The sequence below is a fragment of the Caloenas nicobarica genome, chromosome 1 (assembly GCF_036013445.1).
Source record: "Caloenas nicobarica isolate bCalNic1 chromosome 1, bCalNic1.hap1, whole genome shotgun sequence".
NCBI classification, from domain to species: domain Eukaryota; kingdom Metazoa; phylum Chordata; class Aves; order Columbiformes; family Columbidae; genus Caloenas; species Caloenas nicobarica.
Window position 1 is genome coordinate 43,795,367 of NC_088245.1, and position 18,617 is coordinate 43,813,983.

General features: G+C 38.2%; 1 protein-coding gene across 5 annotated transcripts in view; it reads right to left on the reverse strand.

Moving 5' to 3' along the window:
• The window catches only part of CNOT4 (CCR4-NOT transcription complex subunit 4), a 79,187-nt gene that overhangs the window by 7,830 nt on the left and 52,740 nt on the right, over positions 1-18,617 (reverse strand). For 3 of the 5 annotated variants that reach the window (XM_065632463.1, XM_065632481.1, XM_065632454.1), the window contains exons 8-11: positions 17,434-17,589; positions 14,707-14,764; positions 14,158-14,407; positions 11,743-12,240 (exon numbers count right to left, since the gene is read on the reverse strand). In XM_065632463.1, the coding sequence (XP_065488535.1) occupies positions 11,743-12,240; positions 14,158-14,407; positions 14,707-14,764; positions 17,434-17,589 (962 nt within the window). The remainder of the gene's footprint in view (positions 1-11,742; positions 12,241-14,157; positions 14,408-14,706; positions 14,765-17,433; positions 17,590-18,617) is intronic. The other 2 variants (XM_065632490.1, XM_065632472.1) reach the window with 1 other exon arrangement.

Genomic DNA, 18,617 nt, shown 5'->3' on the forward strand with positions numbered 1-18,617 from the left:
AAGTGTCTGACTTGGTATTAATTGTGTAAAACCATTAAATATTTTTATGGCAAGAGACCTAAATATTACAGTCCTGCTGAAAAGCAAGCAGTCCTGCAAACCTTGGTTGCAATTATTTCTTTTTTTAAAAAAACCATCAGTATGCCATGTGTGTGGCCAAGGCACACAAGAGTGCTACAGAAAAGCTTCAAATAAGCAAAATAAACTCAGCAATTCAGAGGAAAACCATCATATGAGATAAACCCAAACTTACTAGCAATGTCACATACCTGACTGCACAGAGTAGCAACAAAAGAAGCAAAGAGACTATGAAGGTGTATTTGGTAGTAGAATGGTTATTGCAATGACCTGCTTATAAGAAGACCTCTGTGGAATCCTACCAGGAAGAGTTTACCAGGAGTCTTTCACCTCTATTAGAAACAAATAGGGTCACCAGAGAAGCACGTGCTTTGCAGCAACATCCCTGTTAGTCCCAGTCTGTGCTTTGCACAACCATATTCACAGACAGACTGTTCTTTCTGTGAAACAGCCCATTACCCTATTCTGAGAAGTGACCAGGACTTCCTATTTTCATCTGAAAGTGACTTTCCACTATGGGTACTCCTGTTTTTCCAAAAAGTTGTCCAATATTTCATTCTGAGGGGGAAAGGGAAGGAAAGGACAATTTGCCACATCTTAAAATTAAATGATGCCCACCACATTAGATAAACTCAAAAGCCTTTCATCCAAAGCTTATATACTTAACCATCAACAACACAGTTCTGATAAAAACTGTACCTGTGTCACTTCAATATGAATAATAAGCTTGTTTGCTCACGGAATTTTTAACACTATGAGTAAAATCCCATTTAAATCGCTATGGTCTGAAGGATTTCACTCTCAGACTTCATTGATTCTGTGTATCTACGATTTCTAGGAATCTCACAATACTTAAACTAAACGATGCAGTTTTACCCGTTCACAGAGGCCTGAGAACGTCACTGGCAGATTAAAGACGACTGAATCTGTCCACATTTAAAACAGCAGTGCAGCCCATCAGGAACATAAGTAGCAATTTTGTATTAGGGAGACATCAAATGACAGGAGCACGAGAAGACAAAGCTGTTTGAAGGGAACATTTAAAAGCCACACTGACATTCTCTACACACTGGAAGCAACTTGGTGACCCATGAAAACAGTTAAGTGTCATTCCACAGCGTGGATTTCAAATGAAAGTCTTATGGTCATGAGCTCTAAGAGCCAGAGAAACAAAATATACATACATACACACACCCCTCTATGTACATACATACAGCTAAAATATTGGCTCCAAAAGTCAAGAGACACCAGTTCGCCCTCCACTTTAAAATAATGCAAGTAAATCAGCTTTTATCTTGATTTCACATTCCTTTCTATGATTATATTAATTCTACATGTACCAAATTAAAGATAGCCACACAAACAAAAAAGCCACTATTTTTCAATTTAAAATAAATCAAGTGCAACTTAACATGCCAGTAAGTTAAGCTATCAAGTAGAAGAGGAATATATCAAATTCTAGAGTATGCTCTTCAAATGAGAACATTAGTTTTTCCAAATAATTTGCCTTTTTGCTGAAGATCTGACAATGTAACTTTTATGCTTTCTGTGACTAAATTAAGTGTAAAGAGTCAGAAAACTTCATTTGTTTTCAGAGGAAATCCCTTTTACAACATCAGTGAGGGAACAGCTCATCTTAGATATTCAATAGGAAGATTAATATTTGCTCGTATGTACACTATCAGAATTTTATTAGGTTTGAGAAAAGCAATTTTACATTAAGTATTCTGGAGAGTTCTTGTGATTGACTTACACTTACCATGGCTCAAGAAACCAAATCTAATACATAGTTATAGCAGACAGCCAATTTTAAGCTAGAAGTAAATTTCAAATTAAGATTCTAACTTGCTTTGAAAAACATGCCTGACTTCGTATCAGATGTCTCCACAGTATCACATCATTTCTTTATTACTGACTTTTTAATCGGGGTTTTTTTTTTTTTTTTCGAAAAATGTATTGTGGTCAAGTGCAGGACCTCAATCAAGTTGGAGTACACTGTACTGCACACAAAGACAACAATATGTACTGTAACGCTTCCACCTTAGTCAATAAATAACCTTTTTTTTTTGAGAGCTAACAAGACACTTCCCATCTAGAGAAGGATCTCACAGAAAATATCCAGTTCTCACCTCCGATTATCTTAAATATTAACATAAACTAAACTGAGCACACAAAGACTGTTCAGATACTGAAACAAAGGAAATGGATACCTGAATCCTACATACAGAACGGTTTGATTAAAAAGCCCAGAAAGACATGCAATTCCATTCAGCTGAGAAACGAAGTTCATTTTAACTTGAGTATCCCTGCTGCTTACCCTTAGTTCCTGCATCAGGGTTCAATCTCACCAGGTTACCCTACCCATCAATAAAGAGAGGCTTTGACCTAAAATGAAAATCCAGAAGTGTATTTCTGGGACATGCATATATATGCATAAATAAAAGCAAAACATACGGAATTTGCCCCATGATCAACACAATAACTAGAACTGACAAAGAAAAATCGGATCTTCAGACTGCATCAACAATTACCAAGAGCCTATCTAGTCGGGTTCTGGATTCCAAGGAGTACCCAACCAATCCTCTGACAAAGTCTGAGAGACCAGCATTAGAATATGCATTCAGTGTACTGAGAAATTATAAATTAGTTTTTAATTTTTCCACATTTGATTAGATACTTCAATCATTCTGTGGGAAGATTAGATAAACTGCAGGAAAGCTGAGAAGAAAAACCTTCCATGACAGTAAATGAATTCTGATTACTAAACGCTGTATTCCAATAAAGGCGACCCACTTTTTTAATGCTTTTATTTTTTTAAAAACCAATACCTTTGGGAACAAGCTAAAGTTCAGCTGAGGTTGTGATGTGGAAGGAACCACGAGATAGCAAAGGAGGGAAAAGGTCAGATTCTCCCCCCTCCCAAATGCGATTTGGTATCACTGGGAGGAGAGAAACATTTTGTAAAGCTGCTCTTTTAATTGCTGTTATCCCTTTAGGATATTTCATTTACACTCCTCTACCAGTACAATTCTTAGAAAGATTATGTTTGACCTTTCAAGTTGTTGCATTTAAAAATGCATTTATGCAGAAAGCCTATGAACTGTGCCTTTTGCAAAAATTCAGTCATAATTGACCCAGAAGACGATGAAGTTTTGGGTCTGTGTCTCTTGTTAGACACTGCTCCTAACTGGTGGCACTGCCAAGTGTACTGATTTCCAGTCTTTAAAGGGAAAACACCAGGTTTTTAAGATCACCAAGTCAATTACATCTTTTAACTCATGCTAGCAGTTAACTGTATGTTTTGAAGTGCCAGTCTGTATTTTAGAAAAGCATCCAAGGGAACACAGCAACCTGAGGAGAAACATCTGCCAGCCAGAGGAGGGAGACAGATGCTATGCCAGCCCACAGAGCTGCCTCTGAACTACTGCAGAGCCCTCCCGAGATCTCGCAGGTTACCCCTGAAAGGAAACATCCTTTCTAACTATTGGTGAACCAGCTCTAATGAGGAAGGGAAAAGTTCTTGTTCTATAAGCAATAAATACAGCCCTCCAGCCGAAAACACAGGCAAAGGCCCAACAGGTAGTGCAGTTGAAGCTCATTTGGTGACACTACTACAGACACGAGCAGTCAAGAAATTTGATGCGAAATACCTCACATGTGCTTGCTACCTTGTTTCTGGGGAAGAGTTACCCAAAAAGCTGTCAAGGCTGATGTTTCAGCCTGCAAACTAGGTCAGCCACTCAGGCCACCTATTTCAGCCAACACTGCATTTGTTTCAAGTCTAGCAGTGTTAATGTGATTAGTCATTCCTCTGATGTATTGCAGCCAAGAGGAATTTTTTTTTTTTTTTACACTTTTTTCCTCTATATTTTTGTCACATTTTCTTCTTTCAAAATAAAATCACACATTTAAAAATAGGCATCTTACTACTCAAAAAAGTAGGATGTCTGTTTTTCACTGCCATCCCTAACAATCTTACAATCAAAGATTTTAAAACATTCACAAGAGCTCCAGACCAAGCTCCCAGAGATGAGGGTACAGATATTTATATACAGAGCTTTGTATAGGAGATACTGTTCCAAATAATCATAAGAAAAGATGCCACAGGGTTTTAAAAACAGTTGCAATACTAGCACTCAAAAAGCACTGGGAGGGAAGGGTGAGTGTGTGAGATGAGATTTTAGAACAGATGGAGAAGTAGCAGGACACGAAGGACAGGTGCTGTGGATGAAGTTCTCTCAGAGATCGTGACAAGATTACACTAAGGCGGGCAGGCATTAATAATAAATGTAGAAAACGTATAGAGTTAAGGGACAAGACACTACAAGTAGGACAAGGAATATCCATAGCAGATTTCAAATAGTGCGACTTCAATCTTGACACTGATTTAATATTTTATAAATTAATGCAAAATCCCAATTCCATTTACTTTATTTTAAACCTAGCAGCAACACACAAGGTGCATTAGAAAACAAAACAAAAATAAACACCCCAAGACCTCCAGTGCAACGGAAGCAAGCAAGCCAAAACTTTATTTCCAAAATTAATTTGTTCCATATTGTGCTGAACACTTCACCAGTGAAACAGAAAATTAGTTACGATGGAAAAAAAAAAAAAAGGAGAACCTCCATGGAAATAAATGGGATGCAATGGGCATTAAGGACTGAGAAAAACAAAATATTCAGTGGCAAAGGCTGCACTAAGAACAGTCATCTTTGATGAGGAAAACAGGATACACAGGGTCCATGTAACGGTGAGGGTCATTTATAAACAGTACTTTTCATTTTACGATTTCAAAGCAGTGTTCAGGCCTTTATTTTCAAATAAGGATTGACCTCGATGTCAGGGTAACGTATCCACTTTCTGCATTCTGGAAGGATACGGGCCTTTGGAGGTGCCACACACAGCACCTAAAACTAATAGTTGTATCAGCCAAGATTTTTGCCAGATTTCCTATTTTCCATTTTAATACCTAACCAGAGAAAGACTTCAGCTACAGGCAGCCACAGAAAATATGATGTTCAGTTGCCATGCTTTGTCTAGCTGCTGTTGGGAAGCCAAACATCAAGGAAGACCATCAAGTGAGCAAGCAGTCTTCTTTACAGGATTAGTAAAAAAAAAATAGACTAATGAATCTCTTACTGTTACAAGTAAGGCCATCAATACTTAAAGCCTGCATTAAACCTTTCACATATTGTCAGGTCAAGAGGAAAAAGTGTAGCAAAATGCTCTTTCAACCACTGCATCCAAATAAAGGGATGTGAGCACTGTTTAAGTCATATTGACTGTTGCTAGGGTATGGGATTAAATGCATTTTGTACACAGCATTTGGAGAATTTTAAGTTTCACAACATGCTGAATTCAACAGCCATAACACATAGGCCAGACCCTCTCTTAAAAAGGCATAGTAGCTGTGGTGGCTTGACCCTGATTAGATGACAGGTGCCCACCAAAGCCACTCTATCACTCCCCTCCTCAACTGGACAGGAGAGAGAAAAATATAACAAAAGGCTTGTGGGTCAAGATAAGGACAGGAGATCACTCAGAAATTACTGTCATGGGCAAAACAGACTAGACGTGGGGAAAAATTAATTTATTACCAATCATATCAGAGTAGGATAATGAGAAATAAATCTCAAAAACACCTTCCCCACACTCCTCCCTTCTTCCTGGGCTTAACTTTACTCCTCATTTTCTCTATATCCTTCCCCTGAGCAGCACAGGGGGTCAGGGAACAAGGGCTATGGTCAGTTCACCATGTTGTCTCTGCCACTCCCTCCTCAGAGTACAACTTCTCACACTCTTCCCCTGCTCCAGCATGGGGTCATTCCCAGCAGAGACAGTCCTCCATGAACTTCCCCAACATAGATCCTTCCTATGGGCCACAGTTCTTCACAAACTGCTCCAGCATGGGTCCCTTGCATGGGGTGCAGACCCTCAGGAACAGACTGTTCCAGAGTGCAAGGCCACAAGCCCTGCCAGCAAATCTGCTCCAGTGTGGGCTTCTCTCTCCTCACAGGTCCTGCCAGGAACCTGCTCCAGCACAAGCTTCCCAGAGGGTGACAGCCTCCTTTGGGCATTCACCTGCTCCAGTGTGAGGTCCTCCATGGGCTGCAGGTGGGAATCTGGTCTACCATGGACCTCCATGGGCTGCAGGGGGACAGCCGGGCTCACTGTGGTCTGCACCACAGGCTGCAGGGGGATCTCCGCTCCAGCACCTGGAGCACCTCCTGCCCCTCCTCCTGCACTGACCTCGGTGTCTGCAGGGCTGTTTCTCTCACGTATTCACACTCCTCTCTTCACTGCTGTTTCCGCAGCAGTTTTTCCCCCCCCTTCTTAACTACGTTATCCCAGAGGTGCTACCTCCATCGGTCAGCCATGGCCAGTGGTGGGTCCATCTGGGAGCCAGCTGGCATTGACTCCATCAGACATGGGGAAGCTTCTGGAATCTTCTCACAGAAGCCACCCCTGTAGCACCCACTGCTACCGAAACATCGCCACACAAACCAAATACAGTAGCAGAAGCAGAACCCCCCCAAAACCCCACAGTAAATTATTATCCTAAGACCACAGAAAAGTGCCAGCTGCCATGCTCTGATTTCAGTTTTTTGGGTTCTATGACTATATAAAACAAGCTGTGTTTTCCTTTGTTCAGTAAACAGAACCAACTATTAAGAATCAACCCAGAGAGAGGAGACAAAGTCAAAAGGACAAAGGTCAAATAAGAAAAGTGTGCCCCAAATGGAAATGAGGTTATGTTTTAAGAAAATACTAAGATAAATAAGGACTCTTAGTATTAAAGGCAGAGCATGTCACTGCTAATTCTGATATCTCACCTTTCTCTGTGGCCCAAATAAAGTCTTTTAAACAAGATGATCGTAGCCAACATGTAGGGATCTTTGCTTGTTTTACTAAAGTGTTCTCCAAAAGGTAGCATTAGGCAAGAAAGGATTCGATGTTCAAGAGTAGTTCAATAGCTGGGGGCACTGAGGCCAGAAAATTTAAAGTGGGAGAGGATGCAACACCATAAGTTGTTCCAATATGTAAGAGCTCAGGACTTAAAATAAGTGTGAAGAACCTGGACCTTCTTAATATAATCTTAATTGCTTTGCCCTCCCTGCTACCAGCTGTTGCTTCACAAAAACCAAAATGCAGGCAAGACTCAAAAACATGCCTGCTACTCAGTGTCTCAATAAAGAATGCAAAAACACTACTAAAATCATTGCTGGATGGCACCCAAACTTAATAGAACTGTCTACCTATTTATTGTCTCAATCTCATCTTTAAATACATATAATCCTATCAATTAGGCTGCACATATTCAAGAGATAAAAGCCACAACATCAAAACAAATAGGTCTTGAGACAAGAATTTTTTGATTCGTCCATTATATTTAACTACAAAGACATACAACACTCAAGCCCCCTGTTTTGAAGTTTCAGGAACAGTGCACAGAAATCTGCTGCAATCTCCACATCAATGGGCTTCATGGCTAAAATAACTTGATGGATTTTACAGCTGTTATCTTCACAAACAATGGGTAAAACTTTCTTCCTCTGCCCTACGCAGGATTTAATTCTTCATGCTTCCTGTCTGCCTCTGTGTCCACTTGACTATTTCCTCTTAGATTTCTGATATATGTACGATATACATAAATTGTCTGTGTTCAATAAGCATTCGGACAATGCTCTGAGATGTACATTTTAATTTTTAAGCTGCCCTGTGCAGAGTCAGGAGTTGGACTTGATGATACTTGTGGGTCCTTCCAACTTGAAGGATTGCAATGATTTATATGGGAAGAATATACACACAATATTGTGTAGCATTAGTCTTGGAAGAGTTCAAATTTAAAACTATCTCATTATTATTGAATTGATAAGTTCTTACAATTAAGTTCTCTCATTTGGAATTATGTTCAGGATAATTACGAAATTAAGAAATGAAATAACAGCCGGTGTTTGAAAATGTCAAGTACTTTGTCTTGCATAGAGCTGACAGGAAAGATGGACTAACCATTTACAACTTTTTCCTCATACTTTTAACTGTGTAAATTTGTTCTTATACTTCTTCTATGTAATAAAATCAATAACAACCAACCATTCCGTAAGCTCAAGAAAAAAAACTTTCTATTTTCCCACTATTAATATGCATGTACTTCATTTTATAAGCACCTGTCTCAAAACACACTGTTAATCTGAGACCTGCTTTACTCTATGATTCAATACTATACCTACTACATTAAAACACAACACCAGGCAGTAGGGTAGCAAAGATGACAGCGTATTAGCTATCAAATTACAAAGAGTTTCCTGTTATCCTAAAGTAATGTAAAAATAAAAGCACCCACCCACGCTGCTGTCAGTGGATCTTTCCTTTGGCATTATCTGCAGAATAAGGATAGCCACTGTCCTATATTCTTAGGATAGCTTGCCTACAACCTGGAATAAGATTGCTTTTAGCAACAATCATGCTGTCCATGGAGTCACTCAACTTTTCACCTGAAGCACAGTAACACAGTTATAACTACACAGTAAATCATCTAATCCATCCCACGCCAGAGAACAGCAACAAGCCTAAATTGTCCTTTGCAATGAAAACGTGTAACATCTGTGATGGTTTGCAAAATCATACCGTGGGGGAGAAAGAAATTGCTAGTTTGGGAATCAGTCAATCAAAAAGTTCATTTAAATATGGGCTGGGGACACATGTATGCATAATGAATATGACACATTTCAAGTGTATGTATATATATATATATATATAAAAATAAAAAAAATTATGAAGTCAATCATGTGTCATATCACTGGCAACTGCAGAATGAGTTCAATAAAGACTGCGTCCTCTGAGAAACAGGTTACCAAATTCCATTCAGAAATTATTTTGAAATGAAAGCTTTAAAAAAAAAGTAGGTAGTGCCTGTGTCCCTCCATTTAAATCTGATGCACATCACAAAAGAGCCCTACCTTGAGCTGTGTGGTTATGAGTACAGCACAACAGCTCTGCTTCTCAACTAAACAAAAGTTAGCTTCAGAACATTACATTTAACATGTCACATATCAGCATTTCAAATTCATGTGAATACTAATGCCCACCTAAAGCAGAAGCAGCAGCAGCTTAAAAGATGTCATTTTCTTCATACAAGCTTCCAAACCACAAATACACTTAGTGAAATCAACTAAAATTGGGTTTAGAAAGCCTAGAAAATAGTATACTATCTTCATATGATATTATAAAAGTTTGTAGATCTGCTTGTTTTCACATAAATGAAATAGAAAAGTTGAAAAGGGTTGATTAAATAGAGCAAACACACAGAATGAGTGTTGTTTGCTTTATGTGTTGGGTTTTTTGGTGGTGGTGAGTATTTGTGTGTGTGGTGGGTTGTGGGGTTTTTTTGTTTGTTTTTAATTACTTGTCCACTATTATCCACTTTTGGAATTCCTAGTCCTGGAAAACGTGATCAAAGATATTTGGAAACATGCAACTTCAACAGCGGTTGATAGTCTCTACTAAACGACAGAATGTGAAGTTTTACCTGCACTAGGTTTCTTTTGCTGTTACATCTGAAACAGCTGAGTTGATGACATTTTCAAAATCCCCCCAATACAGACTGACAAGAGAGCTAACAAAAAAGAGGTTCGGGTATACACTAGATATGGATTTGAAAGACAGAATAATCAATAAAATGGAAACTATTAAGTCACTACACACACATACAAAAAAAAGGTATGAGAGCATCTCCTGACTTTCAAATTATTTGTACTTCTGAAGCAGATCACTAAAGAAAACCCTAGGCACTAAATACCAAACAAACAATAGAAATCCATAACCCATCAAACAAAACATGAACTGAGACTTCAGCTGTTTTCTGACAACAAGAAGAGTCATCTGTGCAAATGATTCTTTTTTCAAGATATATCAAAGCTGACACGTAGATCAGCTGAGAAGTGTTTGCACTGCAGCAACTGCTGCTATCTAATTGTCAGCCAGGCAACTCACAACGTTTTCTATAACAACAGATTAAGACCAGATCAAAGGAACTTTTCTTAAAGACTACAGCAGATGTTTATTTTCTGTTTTTAGCACTGTATCTGCCAAAAATATTTTGAGATTAATTGGTTCTAGCAGTTGCGTACAAAAAAAGGATATACTTAAATATCAACTCTGTTGCCTTAAAACATATGGAGGAAATACACAGCACAGGCTGTGCATCAACCATACCACGCAACTGGCTCTTCAAGAGTTATACCAAGGATCTGTGACACAAAGAGGTCCACTTTCAAACTGCCAAAGGCAACTAAATTAATGCTATTTAAAGAATACTTTTGCAAACCTAGAATCAACCTGTACTACAAAAAGATCTTTTTCAACACTAAAGGACTTTTCAGGTGTCCGTAGTCCACGAGATAGTCTTGTTACTGGCCCCTCGAACTACCAATTTTTAGAACTGAGTGGTAAAGTTGAAACTTTATGTCTTGCAATGTTTCTGGAAATTCTATGTAGTTTAGGGGAAAGTAAGCCACAATTTGCAGCGCTATGGATGCTGCATTTTTGATTCCATGTCAGTCATTTTAGTCTAAAAACTTTGCCACTGGCAGTATAAAGAGTTTTGAACTACTTGCATTTGTAGTCTGGACCAAGTGTTTCTACTATGAATCAGCCTAAGGACCCTACAGCAGCACTGTAGCTTCAAGTCTTCAAAGAGGACAAAGGACAGGGAAATAACAGCCAAAATTAGCTCTGGTACTAGAGCATCAAAAAACACACAGTCACTTTTTCTAGATCATTTTCATGCACTATGGCTAGTACTTCTCAGGACCATGAAAATAAAGTAATACTGGCAACATTTCAAGAAGCAGTTTTCTCCATCTCAAGGCTATAAAGAGCTTACAGAGACTTTCTACCTGCAGTTCATTATACTCTTTTTTTTTTTTTCCCTGTTAGGAAAGGAAAACCTGTTTGGGCCAAGCTAGATTGGAAGCATGGAAGGACTTCAAACTCCAGAAGAGATTTTAATCAAGACAATTATTGTTACAGTTAGCCGGCCTGACTGCACATTTATTTTTCCCCAACATCACAACCCTCACAATCAGGATGAATCCTCTTACACACATTACAAGCATCCATTCACTGAAAAATTAGCATAATATTAAGGCCATCTGAAGTAGAGAAATGAACAGCACTGAATGTTTTATTGTGCAGCCATTTGGTTATGAGCAAGAAGAAGCAACCCAGTGAAGACATCTGGCACAAATTACCATCATTACTTTTTTTTTTTTGCACAATTTTAAGAACTCTGGTCAGCACCTGCATGTTGACGAGGAAGTCACAATGCGCTTCCAAGGCCTACTCTTAAGGAAAGACAGTCTGGCAAGACTGAAGAACCAAAATATCAATCTCCTTCGGCACAAAATTAAGCGGGCACAGAATACTCCACCTTCCTTATAAAGCTCAATATTACAAGGCTAAACATCCAGAAAACAATTTTTAAAAAATGGAAAGGGGTTATTTAAAACAATATTCCTCCCTCTTCTCATAAACCTAGTATGACAGTCAAGAGATACCACTCTACCACTTGTAGCTGGCTATTCCTCCTTTTCCTGTCCTAGCTCAGAGAAGCTGAAAGCATGAATTAAGTCATATTCACGGCTGTCTCGATTCACCTACCTGATATAGGGATCCCTCCCAGACCTGTGCTATGTTGTGGTGGGAGATTCAAGTCCAAGAAATTACTATTTGAGGTGGGATTTGCTGTGTGGTTCAAGTGCATGATGCTATTGCGTGGGAAGGCCATCCAAGGATAGCGAGCTGCTTGGCCTGGAAAACTGAAGGAGTTGTAAACTGCTCGATGCTGTTGAAACTGTGGGAACCTCTGTGGCATGACTGGAAAGGTGCTACTGAGAGAGTTGGCATTTGTGGGTGCAGCAGGATGCAGGAATCCAGAGCCTGGCCCTTTGGCAGTTGTAGTGTGTGGGGTAGGGTTCTGAAGAGATGTGGGCGAGAGGGAAGGTTGGTCTTGGACTGACAGTTCCTTCTCAATCAGGTCTGCTAAGGCTTTGCGGGTGATGTCAAAGGGGTCAAACCCTAAGTCGTCCTCTTGCTGTTTGGAGGAACCAAACCCAAAAGCTGCTTGCCAGTCTGTGGAGGAGGATACTGGTATAGTTTCTGTCGAGAGGAACAGGATTGAGAACAAGAATTAGTAAGTATTTATCTATATAAAGTTTCAGCCTCAGTGTACATGAATCTATGTTGCCAGTTATCTTTAATCTAATACTTTACACATTCCCCAAAGACACCTTATTCATCAGCTTAGAATGCAATTTTCTAATCGAGCTGTCATCAATATCTACTTAAGGTGAAGTGGCAGAAGTAAGAAATAGTATTTTTTACTGCAGAATTGCTCTGTTCCTGAACTACAGAAAAGCCAAATAAGTCAAATAAGTAGTTTCAGTAATAGCACTAAGTAGAAAGAAAGCAAATACTTGCTTAGAACCTTCTTTGCACCCATATTACTTGATGGAAGTGTGACCAAGCAGACTTTAAATAAGGTTGTTATTCAGTTCAGTATTTTGCTTTCAGTATTAATGCTGTGTTTCAGCTCTGCTGTACAAGAAAGGTGGGGAGATGTTTCCTCTCAAAGGGGGATCCTCTGAGTAGTGGCTAAAAAAACCCCAAACCAACTAAAAAAAAAAAACAAACCCAAACACCCAACTGTCTACCATTAAAAAAACAAGCCAAATTCTTGAGTAGACACCTTGATAAAACAAAAGGAAATAAGGAACTGCTTTACAAGATATTGCAAAATATTTTGAGGCAGTGTTGCAAAAAAAGGGTTATCAGACTTTGCCTACAGTTTCAATTACTACTTCATTTCATGATACTGCTTAAGTTTCCTATTCAGGTTCAGCGAATGCTGGATCTAGTTTCACAGTATTTTTCCTCAAAACTGTTGTAATGCAAGATGATAACTAGCACAAGGTAGCATCACTCACAACACTGACTCCCTCTGCTGGCAGGGAAACTAGTGTGCTGCTTTAAGTAGTTAAAATTAAGCTCAGTATCTTAGAACAGAAATCTATACTTATATTTTCACTCTAACATCCATGACGATAGATAAAAAGAGTTGCTAGACACACAAAAACTTGTACTTTGTGTTCTTATTTAAATAGCAACCATACATTTTATATTAATTATGAAACAAACAAGATCTCTAATACCTGGAAATTGTCTCTTACTGCTACTTAATCCTCACAAAATTGGCGCATACAGTACCTTAGCAGCAGGTAATTTTCTCCGTAATAAATATTGTTTACAAACAGGATCATGACACCCAGAAGTCAGACAAACATCAAAAGACGACTAATCACCAAGTAAACTGTGTCCTAAAGTATTGTTTACATTCTGTTTATTACTGATAGTTTAATTTTTCTAACAACTCTCTCAGATTTATAATTTGTGAGCTCTTAAATACTGTTAACCATTCCCAAGACTATATAAATACATCTAAAATGATGTTTTACTGATAAGAAGTGGTATTCTTACAGGAAAGTACCTGGAAAGCACAGGTATCTTTCAGTTGATGCAATTAACTATATTTTTATCTCTTCCGAATGTATATAATCTCACTTCAGAAAGAGGAAGATTAAGCACCTTCAGATACTAAAGAAAATTCTGAATTCCACTGCACATCTTCTGATGTTAGAATTATAAATTATAACGGATTATTACACCGACACTGTATTTTCCCTGTTCTCAATAAAAACCTGTAACATTAAGCATACATGTCACATCTTAATACTTAAATAGGTACATGGATAAGAAAAACTAAAATAAGCACTTTGATAACTTAGCCACAGAGCTGGAAAACTAAGAGTTTCTTCTAAAAGAAACCCTTACATCAGTGCAATTCATTTGTAGTTAAGTGACAAATTTTAATCATTAGTGAAGGGGGGGAGAAAAAAACCAAAACACAAAATCAAAACAAAACAGTACAGAGCAAGTCCTAGAGTTTTTGGCTCCACACAGTTTTAGACATGAGTTGCAAAAGCAAGCAACATCCAGCCATGTAAGCTGTGCACATACCTGATGTGAAGAGGCTCTGTGGTTCTGGTGCTGTGGGCCAGTCATTTGAAGTCTGTGGAGAGCTGGGGAATGGAGGAAGCCCACTAGGGATGGGGTTAGGGTGCCGAAAGTTGTCAGAGAAGAGCGACTGTGATTCTGTTACAGCTCCTTCAAAAGGAGACCGTGCACTGTGATTAGATGAACTGATGGGTATGACTGGGTTTGGTTTTGTTAAACCAGGTGGTGGTGAAGGTGTGTCACTATTTGTTATCTACAGGCAAGAGAGGAAGAGAAATAATTAGGACATGTGTGTTTATATATGAAACATTCTTCATTCTTCACTCATACAGTTGAAAAAATTCTTTAAAACTTTCGGCTGCAATTAGATTAGTTAATATGTAGCTCAGTACAAGGTGAAATATATATATAAAAAAAATCAACTTAGTAGCATTTTTCAGTTTTGTTTAAAATCATGAAACACGTCAGAAAGTACTTGCTTTTCCAACTACAAGTTGCACCAAGTCCTCAAACTCAATTCTTATTTTCACAGATTTTATCTTTATATCTTACCTGCTGGGAGCTGTCACCATTTCCTATACTGAGGGAATCTGAAGGTTTGTCGATAGGGCTGCAAAAGTGGGAGGGGAAAAGAGACATTAAGACATTCGAGTATTCAACGTGAAAAATCAACATTTGCTTTTGTAGTGATAGAAAAGCCCTTGATATAAAGACAAAGCAAAATTAATTAAGAGGAATAAAGAAGGAAAACAAGTCCACTTATTTATGAGTGGTTTTTTTAGTCATAAGCATTCCATTAATTTGCCATAAACCGTAATACTTCTTCCCACCACTCTCCATTCTGGTTGTTGACTGCCCTGTTAAGGAGTAAAAGGAAAGTTTAAAATGTATTCAAAGTAACTCTATATGATTCAAGAAAACAGGAGTCCTGTTCTATAGCAACATTTAGTAGTAGTCAGTTCCATTTATGCTACTACTGGAGAGAAAATTTGGAACAGATTTGTTTCCCAAATACCTAAGTTGTCAGTTCCCACACAAGTCCTAAATAAATCTGAGGAGAGATTAAAGATTAAATTAAGTATTTAGTCCTGGTGGCAAGTTAAGCTTCCCACTAGCCTTCAAGCTTTAACTAGCAGAAATTAGCTCCAAGGTAAGAAAACCAAGTTTTGAGATGACAGAAGAGGAAAAACACAGAAAAAGACATAACAAAAAAATGCCCAAAACCATAAAGAAAATAGAATATAAGATACAGCAGAAAACCACCTCAGAAAGCTATTCACTGAGAATTAACATGACTCAGCTGAAATGGCACATCTCAGGATTCAAGATTCTGACAGACATCTGTGAGTTGCATCAATTACACTAAATACCACACTAATGAAAAGGTGTTAGTTTAAGTTCAGATTAAAATCTCTGCTTTACAACATCAAAGTACTTTCAATTTTTATCTCCCTATAAGAGAAGATGCACAAGCATCAGGCTGTACCCAAAACACCAGTCCTACAAACAAGGACCAAAAGTAAGAACATGAAATTCAGTTCCATCAAGAGGCCAGAATGTAATGAGTCAAATTACAGGCATGATGTGTTAGCATAAGGCAAATACATATATAGTAATTATTTTAACTGGGTTCAACTTCAGATTCTAGCTATACCTTGTTATCAAACACCCATCCCTTGCTGCTGCAAGTTTAAATATTGCATAGAGCCACATATCAAGGCCAAAAATTCATAAGATTGCTTCCCTCACATTTGTTCTCCCCATCCCAGAATAACTACAGTCGAAACCCAGGAGAATTAATTCTTCTCCATTCTGAAGAAACTGTGTAAGAGTAATCCATTGATAAAAACAATTTTTGTGCAAAAGAACACTGATTGAGTCAGTATCTCAAAAAGATAACTGAAGCTCAAGTATTTATAACTATAAAAGAAAAATCAGGGGAATATACTTGCAAACAAGTATTACTCCAGTGAAGATTTACGAATACTTTCTACTCAGTGGTTCAACAGCATGAATAAAGTTCTTGCAGCTGGAACAAACTGCCTTAGGTTAGTAATTTCTGAGTACCTATAGTGCAAAAGTTGGCCATAGACACTTCACTATACAATCATCCTGACTGTCGAGTTGATATTCCAGTCAAATTATTTTCCCGAAGCTGCTGACAGAAAGTCACAATGCTGCAGTATAAAAAGCTATGTGTAAGACAACTTTTAATGACAATTTAAGTGCTGAAAATGTTTATTATGCTGTAACCTGCCTAAGAACACTTAAATTGTAAAGACAGGCTCCCAGCCCTGGAGAATAAACAAGATTCATTATCTATTGGGTACAATATTTTTACCTACTTTTAGTACATTCTTTTGAGAGGAGGCTGAATGTCAGTACTGAGACGCAACCATAGGATCTCTGATCACATCTCAATGGTACGGCTATTAAGCTTAACAAGCAGTTACCACTTTCAGCAGCACTCACAACATTAATGCATCACATCAACGAAGATCAGCTACCTAATCAGCAACACCACCTCTTTAAATATTAGGGTTCACCTTGTTATTTTCCCATCCAACCCCTGAATGAACCCAACAGATATGACCTAAGGGGGTCCCTAAAAAAAACCCAAAACAGCATGACTACAGACTACCATCAGAACTGCAAATAATGCTTACAATGGAAGACGACCCCAGTTCTACTCAAGGAGGGCACCAAAAGAGGAAAAAATGTTGGTTAGCAATGAGGAAGCTATTGCAAGTAGATTCATTACTTTCTCTGCTCAAAGAAGCCTCAGTTGAATCTGCTGCCCTGTTGTTCCTGCTACTGAGTGATAATCAGGGAACCTTTACCTCCGCAGTTGTGTTTCTAGAACACACCACTGTAAAGAGATGACAGATACTCAGCCCTAACATTTAGCTTCCTTCTGTTGAAACTTTTCCAAGTGACAAGCCTCCTGATGTACAGCAACTAGCACATTACTTTGTGGAAGCTTCTGTATAGAAATGATGGGCTCAGCTCTGTGTCTGGGACTGCCACAGCTATTTAAGCTGTTGATCCCACGATTATTCAGTTCCCCTCAGCCCTTAACTGCACCATTACTTACTAACTTTACATTAGGGTTTTCCTGCACAATCTGCCAATCAGTCTTTTTGACATGGGATAGGCTAAGCCCAGCTTTTTGTGATCTGATCAGGATTTAAATCCAGCTCTCCAACCAGAGAGAGAGTCTGGAAAATCATTCCCTCCACACCAATTAGCTATCTGAAGTATAAAAGGCAGCACAATTACCCGAAATCTGAGTCTGCACCATCTGGAGTCATGTGTTCTGGGTCTGTACCATTTTCTAATATAGGAGGCGTTTTCCTGTGTTCCATTGTTAAACCGTTGGTTGATTTACTTGAACTCTGTAATGATGGCCAGGCATCTTTGTTATTACTGTTGGGTCTGGAAAAAGGCAAGAGCAAAAAAAAAAAAAAAAAAAAAAAAGAAGAGTTCAAGTTATGAAGAAAGTGTTTTTAAAAATTTTAAGCACTGAGGAAATGAATCCTTGTGCCAGACAATCCATAAGGATAGATTTATCTGGATATTCTCAGATTTTAAATGGCGATGACTTTAAAAAAAAAAAAAAAAAGAATTAGTAGGGTAGAGAGGGAAGTGAGAAAACTGGGGGGTATTACATTTTCTTCACTGAATATATAGCTGCTCTGCCAATGCTGAAGTCCAAATGTCCATTTGGAGGATAGGAAAAAAAAATATTAAAAAAAAAAATATCCATCAACAGCTTCAAGTATCCAGACCTACACACACCTCATTCTAAATTATTTGCTTTATCCTGTAAGTATTTTCAAGTTCTGAAAATCATGGACTAAATAACTTTTTTTTTAATAAATGTTTTCTGAGGCCCTATCAAGACTGGCCCCAACAGATGAAGTTTGTGTTATGTCTACATAAGAGTCCACAGCTTTACTAACAGATCATGAGACCAGTCAGACTAACACACTGCTCAGTCAACTTACTGCTCCCTTCATTTCTAGTTTAAAGCCATGATTACTTCCCTCTTATAAAGCAACATTAACTTCAGAGCATACATTAGATCTGAAAGAAGTTCAAGAGAGGGCTCAAAGCCCATTTTTTTTTCCAAAAATAGTTACATTTTATACAAAATGAAGTAAGCTGGAATATTATATCTATAACTCAATGCGTTCAAATACAGTGTCATCTGCTACCCCTATAATCTTGCTGTAAAAGATTTGTCTTTTTGTTCTCCAGCTCTTTCATATTAACTCTGGCTTTTCATTTTTCAATTAGGATGCCATTTTTAGTGTCCAAGTGCTGTCTTCACAAGGCACAAGCTTTCCAAAAAATTTTTTTAAATATCTATGTTCCTCCTGATGCCCCATTCATTATTATGCTCTTATTACATGGCCCAACATGTATTCAACATCTCTAGGTCAATTTAGTAAGTTCACAGT